Source organism: Elephantulus edwardii, unplaced genomic scaffold, assembly GCF_000299155.1.
Source record: "Elephantulus edwardii isolate Elephantulus edwardi_28Jun2011 unplaced genomic scaffold, EleEdw1.0 scaffold00172, whole genome shotgun sequence".
In the NCBI taxonomy this organism is placed as follows: Eukaryota; Metazoa; Chordata; class Mammalia; order Macroscelidea; family Macroscelididae; genus Elephantulus; species Elephantulus edwardii.
In genome coordinates this window covers 1897582-1905968 of record NW_006399922.1, presented here as the reverse complement: position 1 = coordinate 1905968, position 8387 = coordinate 1897582, and the positions used below count along the sequence as shown (strand labels likewise).

At 40.9% G+C, this 8387-nt stretch overlaps 2 protein-coding genes across 2 annotated transcripts in view; one reads left to right on the top strand and one right to left on the bottom strand.

Annotated features, from left to right (window-relative positions):
• LOC102862198 (serine/arginine-rich splicing factor 4-like) overlaps window positions 1–303 on the top strand; it is a 12994-nt gene extending 12691 nt beyond the window's left edge. The window contains exon 3 of the mRNA XM_006895659.1: window positions 6–303. Coding sequence (XP_006895721.1) covers window positions 6–303 — 298 coding nt within the window. The remainder of the gene's footprint in view (window positions 1–5) is intronic.
• The window catches only part of RIN2 (Ras and Rab interactor 2), a 133824-nt gene that overhangs the window by 68731 nt on the left and 56706 nt on the right, over window positions 1–8387 (bottom strand). The window contains exon 4 of the mRNA XM_006895662.1: window positions 2988–3099. Within this exon, the coding sequence (XP_006895724.1) occupies window positions 2988–3099 (112 nt within the window). The remainder of the gene's footprint in view (window positions 1–2987; window positions 3100–8387) is intronic.

Genomic DNA, 8387 nt, shown 5'->3' with positions numbered 1-8387 from the left:
AAGAAGAAGGAAGACACAGATAACTCCCAGTCCAGATCAAGGTCCCGATCTGTGTCCAAGGAGCGAGAGCATGCCAAGTCTGAGTCTGGCCAGCGGGAAGGCCGAGGAGAAGGTGAAGATGTCAGTACCAACCAGGAGACCCGGTCTAGGTCCAGGTCCAATTCCAAATCAAAACCAAACCCTTCAGAATCATGCTCTCGATCAAAGTCGGCCTCAAAAACCCGGTCTCACTCTAAGTCTAGATCTAGGTCTGCTTCTAGATCACCCTCCCGGTCTAGATCTAGGTCCCATTCAAGGTCCTAACTGGCTACTACCACAGTTGGAACTACCCGAGAAGTCTTTTGTACATGTTTGGTAGCCAGAGCACAAGTGATTGAAGTAGACCACACGTCACTGCTGTACATTTTTAACTCCCCTAATGGTGTGTCTATAATTGTTAGATCTCAGTGCTTCCTCTCCGTAAAGCCTCCTGGCGCCAGGCCTTCCTGCTTGACTGAAAAGAAAAAAAAAATCTCTTTAAAATCCCCCTGTTACTCACGGCCCACAGTAGAATATCCAAAATGCCCTGCCTCTCAGGCCTGGCCTTTCCCATAGGGAGCTCAGTACCTGGAGGGCTTTAAGGCTGGAATGATGTCATAGGTAGGTATGGCGAGTTCAACCATTTTTGCCCTTGAATTGATACCCTTTGATGTATGCCATTTAGTGAAAGTGCGAAGTCTTAACTTTCCTACCACTTTGGTTTCATATTTTTGGACTTAACAAAGTTGTGAATAGCACAGTCGAGGAAAATTGATACCTGCAGTAACCCATAGAAAATAAACTGTAGAGTTCCATATTCTGGTATTGTGACTATATTGTTTTATATTAAAAAAGAAAAGAAGAATTTTTTTTAATTTTATTTTTCCCTGTCTTGCAAAGTATAGTGCCCCTTGTTTCCATTAAATTTGAATAAAGACTATTTTTGCTTGACAAAAAAACAAACAAACAAAATAACAACATATTGATTGCAGATACTTTTTAAAAACAACATAAAAGTTAGCTATTTACATGACATCACCAGATGGGACATACAGGATTAAAATAAATTTCAACTATTGAAAGAGACTAAGGAGAAACTCAAAATCATCAGTCAGAACAAGACCATCAATTGTTCATGTGCAAATAGAAGTTGAAGAAAATGAAAACGAGCAACATCATGATAGATGGAGAAATCTCTGTTGTCAAGGATTTTCTTTTACTAGGATTCATGATGAATGTCTGTGGATGCAGTGATCAAGGAACCAAATAATGCATCCTGGATAAGTTGGCCACATAAGACCTCTTTCAGGTGTTGAAAAGCAAAGATGTCACTTTGAAGAGAAAGGTGTGCCTTACTCAAGTCCATGGTATTTTTAGTCTGTTTATTTTTAAAATTTTAAAATTTTTTGCCCCTGGTATTTTTAACTGCCTTATAAGCACTTGAAAGCTGGACTGAGCAAGACTGAAGAATTGATGCATTTTAATTAAGTTTGTGAAACAAATAGATCGTATAATAGCTTGTTTCCGGAAACCCTATGAACCTGGAGAGAGGATGAAAGACACCCAAGCATTGAGGACTGTCCTTCAGTGTCGCTATGAGTTGCCTGCGACTCGATGGCACTTAACAACAACAATAGCAACAATGGAGGATAGAAAATGAATTCTAAGAATTCTCCATAAAAAGCAGGATGATGAGGCTTGGCTTCATCTCACATTCTCTGGACATGTTCTCTGCAGAGGGAAATCATGTCTGGTAAAGCAGTGTGAAAGTAAGATTCTCCACAAGATGGACTGACAACAATGCAGCAGCAATGAGCTCAAACACAGCACGGAAGTGAGCACAGCACACGACTGGGCCTTCTCTCATCCAGTACAAAGGACAGCTGTGTGTCAGAACTGACTTGATGGGACCTAATACCAAGAACATCTTTAACATAGTGTGTTTTAAATGTGTCTTCTGATTGCAAATATACTGGTGTTTGATAACTGCTTGTGTATGCTTGCTAGTAGAAATTTGTCTCAGTTATAAGTGTCCTTGTAAGAGTATTAGGGGAAATATTGTAATAATCTATAATCTAATAATAGGTTTAAAGTTAAATCTAGGTTAATTCAGGAAGGTTTTGCTTCTGCCATAAATATCTCCTAACAATACTGAAAGGCCACTTTACTTTGAATTCCCATGGCAAATATAATCCATTTCCACGCTTATATTGATCTAAACGATCTCATCTTCTTCAAATGCCAAAACTGAGACTAAGGCAGAAACCAAGAACCAAGTGAGCATCCTGGCCTTGACCTTGCTCTTGCTAAGCCAAACTCATTTCTCCCTCTACTCTCAGATGTCCTCCCTCTCGCTTCGACAAGCCACTTCTATGGTGTGCAGACGCATCCTGGGATCCTCTCTTGAACGTTAGCAGGACATCAGAGTACTTCTTTAATTATTTTTTTTTTATCCTGAGATTTAACACTTCTATTTATCAGAACACAAAAAGCAACTGTGGGCCAAGATGTTGTGTGCAAAACAGCCAATTCCAATTCATAGCAACCAACATAAGGAGAAGCAATGCTACACATGTAGACACATGCTTTGGCATTAGACTGTGTTTAAAAAGTCCAAGTTCACCAGATTGTTCAATCATTAGCAAATCTGGGAACCAGGTCCAGGTAACAGTTAACGGGAAAGCAGGGAGGAAAAACAAGATCCTATTAGGCATTGACCATAAACCATGCAACAGGCTGCATATTTAGTTGAACTATGAACAATCTTGAAGTTACTATTATCTCATTAAACAGATGAGAACACTGAGACTCCTGGACCAGGCTGCCTGCCTAGTTGATTAGTAAGATGGAGATAGTGCTGAGGCTCAGACCCATCCATTCTACACAGCTCATGCTCTGTCCACATCCACACTGATCAAGAAGGTGAGACCCTCACATGAACCAAGTCTAACCATCCAATGGTCACTTACTGTATGTGCTTTCCTTTATGGCAAATTCCTTGAGTGGAGTTCTAAATTCATAGGGCAGGCGAAGGGAGAGGACTTTCTTCTGCATTTTAGTCGATTTATGAACCAGGAAGATCTAGTGGACAGAAAAGATATTCAAGCTTAAGAAGTATTTAGAACACTGGCTTCCCTCATATGTGATTTGGAGCACGGCTCATTGTTAGACCTTTGAAAGTCAGGGAAAGAGGCACTTAATGACTGCCTACCCCACAGATGCCTTTCTTTGACAAATGGCCTCCTAAGAATGCTAATTTCCCTTTGAGAGCCTTTTCTAAGAGGTTAAGAGCTCTCTGAGAATGCACAGGCATAGTCAATATCACTACTGTTATAATGTTCATGTTACATACTTCCAAGCCCACTTTCTAAAAATTTCATACTGATTTATTTACAAAGTTTGTATACATTGTTTTTCACAAAAGATCTTTCCCATTTCCTTCAACCCCCCTACCCCCATCGAATTGTGCAATCCTTTATATTTGCACCTTCATTGATGAGTACCTAAGTTTTAAGCAGTGATGACAGGCAGAAGCAGAGGTGATGTACTGGGAATTCATTAATCATGGATAAATTTAAAATCAGGATTTGTATCTTTGTTCAACAGTGAACTGAAATCCAGTGAACTGCCCCTGAATCAATTCTAACTAAAAAAGCCTTTCATCAGATTTCTGAGGTTATAAATCTTTCCTTGAAGAGACTGCCCATTTTCCCTCTACAGAGTAGTTGGTGAATTTGAACTGTCAGCTTTTAGGTTAGTGATCTGGCATATTGCTCATTACATCATTGCAGCTTCTTAAATGGTACCAGAGCTCCATGAACAGTGAACAATAAGCCAGAAGTTCTAATTCCATATTTAAATACAGATGTCCATTTTCCCTTGAAAAACCAGATAATCTGGCAACACGAGGACTCTCCTTCCACGGGGCAGCGACCACCCAGATCTGAGCCAGGCTGTTCTTCCTAATGTGAAGGCAGTAGCTGAGCTCTGAGTTGGTTCATCCTACCCTCACTCACTTTGTGTTCCAACAATCCCCACCTGTTCCCAGCATTGTCTTTAGAAAAGTATGCTTTAAACTAGCTTGACTCCCAGAACAGATCTAGAAATCCATTCTGACCATCTTCAGTGCAACAGTGGTAAGACTGTGTGCTGTACAATCCTAGGGCACACTTACCAGACAGGGCCAGTGATGCCTCTTGGAGTGTGTGGAGCAGCAGCCAGGCTTGGCCATGCTTCCCTTTTATGGTAACTTTCCCTGCTCATAGGCTCTCTCCTCTGCATATAAACAACTTCACAAGTACTACTCTGCTTTCCCACCACCCCCAATCTATTCTTCACTCAAGAAGTCATTACAAAGAAAGAAAAGACCAAAATAGATGTCATAAGAAACTCTAAAACTTGTACTAGAATGTAAAGATGTCAAAACAATGGGAAGAAATGCTGAGGTGAGGTAAATGAACAAAAAATGTCAAAGAGCACCTCTGAGAGACAAAGGTAAATATTACAATAAAATATGCAAAGACCTGGAGTTAGAAGCCCAAGAGAGAAGAAAATGCTCAGCAATTCTCAAGCTGAAAGAGTTGAAAACAAAATGAAGTCTTGAGTTATAATACTGAAGGATTTTATAACCAGAATCTTGAATGATTCAGGAAATATCAAAAGAAGATGGAAGGAATACACAGAGTCACTGTACCAAAAGAACTGGTCAACAGTGAACCATTTCAGAAAGTAGAATATGATCAAAAACCTTGTCTAAAGAGGACAAAGTGGGATAAGGTGAACAGGGCCATGAGCATCTCTGACAGAGCCAGAGGGAGTAAGAATAGCATAGCCTCTCCCCACTGTAAGCAGAAAGCAGAAAAAGAGCCTGTATCCCAGCCACATGGTGCCCCTAGAGCAACATTAACAGCAAGAGATTCGTTTATTCATTGTTGACTCACAAACTTACAGTTGTGGTTGTGAGAAGGGGGTTTATTAGGACAGTAAACTGGAGAGTGGGGGAGGCAATATCCCAATACAAGCCCAGGTTTTAGCCTACATTCCAAGGCACAATTTCTCAATTAATCCAGACTCTGGTTTCAGTTTCAAATCCAAATCATCCAGCAAGGTTGTCCTCAGAGCAGTTGTAAGTCAGCTTCTTCTTCAAGCATCTGGCAAGAACAGCAAAAACCTTTAACTGTGGCTAGTACAAATGCAAGAAGCCTCAGGTTACACGTTGCCACAGTTTCTCCACAGCAATGCCACAGTCTCTCCACCACTATCATCAGCATCTGGCTCTCACCAGGTCTTACTCCAGTCTCCTTCAAGTCTTGCTGTCACAATTCTGGCACTTCAAGTTTTGCTGCTTTGTGTGGGAAGCACCACATATCCCACAGCTGTTAGTGTATTTCAAGGCCATAGAGATTTGCAAGACCACATGCCTGCAATTAAGGTAGGTGGAGACCACAGGCAACTAACTGTTTACAAAGACCAACTTAGAGGCTAACACCACAAACCTGTAGTACTGAAGGAAGAAGTTCAAGTTGCAATGAACGAAGAGACAAAATATAAGTCCCCAGGAATTGATGGAATACTAACTGAGGGGTTTCAATAAGGATTTGGAAGATAGCTGGACTGGAAGAGATCCATATTTATTACCATCTCCAAAAATCCAATCTACAAAGTGAATAAATTATTCAATAATATCATTAATATGATATGCAAGTAAATCTTACTAAAGATGATTTAATAATGACTGGAACAGCAGTGCATTGATAGAAATGCCAAAAAGAACAGTTGGATTCAGAAAGGGAAAGGGATATAATTTCTGATGTTAGACAGATCTTGGATGAAAGCAGGTAATACAAGAAAGATGTTTACTTATGTTTTATTGACTGTGCATAGGATTTTGACTGCATGGATTATAATAAATTGTTAACTTCATTGAGAAGAATGGGAATTCCAGGGCACTTAGTTCTATTCATGAAAAACCTAAACATCGACCAAGAAGCTGTTGTGCAAACAGAACAAGGTAACACTATTGTTGTTGTTATGTGCCATTGCGCCGCCTGTGACTCATAGCAACCCTATGTACAACAGCCCTAAACCCTGCTCTGTCCTGTGCCAACTGCCTTGCCTCTGACACACCCATCCCGATTACCCCAGTCACTGAATCAATCCACCTCATAGAGGGTCTTCCCCTCCTGCCCTGTCCCTCCACCCTACCAAGCATGATGTCCCTCTCCAAGGACTTGTCTCTCCTTACAACATGTCCAAAGTATGTCAGACGAAGCCCCAGAATCCTTGCCTCCAAGGAGTAGCCTGGTTTAACCCTCTCCAGGATGAATCTGTTTGTTTTCCTGGCAGTCCATGGTACATTCAGTACCCTTCTCCAGCACCACAGCTCAAAGGCATCAATTCTCCTTCTATCCTCCCTAGTCATTGTCCAACTCTCTGATGCATAACAAGTGATTGCAAAGACCATGGCCTGTATCAGGCGCACCTTAGTCTCCAGAGAGACACCGTTGCTCTTGAGTACTCTAGAGAGGTCCCTAACAGCAGACTTTCCCATCGTGATATGTTTTTGATTTCCTGGCTGCTGGTGCCAAGAGTGATGACCGTGGAGCCAAGCAAACTGAAGCTGTGAACACTCTCAATCTTCATCATCCATCTTGATGCTACCAATTGGTCCAGTGGGGAGAATCTTTGTCTTCTTGACATTGAGCCTCAGTCCATACTGAAGGCGGCAGTCCTTGACCCTCTGCAGCAAGTGCATGAGGTCCCCCTCAGTTTCGGCAAGCAGGGTTGTGTCATCTGCATAACATAGATTGTTAATAGATCTTCCACCAATCCTGACGCCACACTTCTCCTCACAGAGCCCAGCCTCTCGGATAATCTGGTCTGCATACAGGTTGAAAAGGTATGGAGATAGGACACATCCCTGGTGTACACCCTTCCCAATTTTGAACCAGGCAGTGCTACCCTGCTCTGTTCTGACGACTGACTCTTGGTCCAAGTATAGGTTTCGCATTAGCACGATTAAATTTTCTGGGATTCCCATTCTTCTCATGGTTTAAAATCAGGAAAGATATGCATCAGAGTTCAAGTCTTCCTCCATACTTGGTCAGTTTGTATACTGAACAAGTAATTTAGGAAGCTGAATTGTATGAAGAATAATATGGCATTAGTCTTGAAAAACTCATCAACAACCTCATGCAACATTATGCAGAGGACAAGCTTGCTTGAAAGAAGTGAAGAAGACTTGTAGCAATTGCTAAAGGGATCAAAGACTACATACTTTAAAATTAATTACATCTCAAGATGAAGAAAACAAAAGTCCTCAACATGGGCTTGCAGTCAAGATTCAAAGTTGTCAATAATCTCATTTAACTTGGATCCAGGATCAACACCAATGGTTGCAGCAGTCAAGAAATCAAAAGATATGTTGCATTAGAAAAATCTGCTGTCAAGGACTTTCCAAAGTGAAAAGGTTTCCGTTTAAAGTGTGCCATGATATTTTTATTTGCTTCCTGTGCATCTGAAAGCTGGAGAATGAATAAGGATGCTAGAAGAATGCCTGTGGATTGCGGTGTTGGAGAAGAGTACTGAATGAATATTCTATGGATTGCCAAAAGAACAAGTAAATCTGTTTTGGTGGAAGTGTTACTATGGTGTCCCTTAGAGGCAAGGATGCTGAAACTTGGTCTCATATACTTTGAATATGTTGCCAGCAAAGGCCAATTCTTGGGAAAAGACACCATATTCAGAAAGCTAGAGGGTCAGTGAAAGAGGAAAAGGCTTTCAAGTGATGGATTGATGCAGTGACCATAACAATGGGCTGGGGCATATGAGAAATGGAGAGAATGCAAGATAGGGCAAGATTCTGATTTCTTGTTCACAAGGTCACATGACTCAACAGTACCTCACAACAGTTCTTCACTCTCTGTATGTTCAGTTAATAGACTGTAACCAGTCGTTATCAAGCTAATCCTTATATATGGAGACTCCACGTGTCATTTTAGAACTATACACCATGGGGTTTTCAATGATCAAGTTTTTTTGAAGTAAATCATCAGGCCTTGTTGTCAAGGAGGCTCTTGGTGAACTTAACTCTCCATCCTTTTTGTTAGCAGCCACGTATGTTAACCATCTACACCACCTAACACTCCAATAGTTCCTAAGATACTTCTCCTTTTTAATGCAATATACATATATATTTTACAGCATATTCTTTCCATTTAATTATTTTCTCCATTCATTCATTGTCTCACATTTTCCTCCCAACTCACCCCTCCACCAAGTTCATTTTTTTCTCTGAAGAAAAATAAAATTCTTTCACTGTTATACAATGCCCCCCAGTCCACAGTCCACCTTAAATATGCATATTTTTT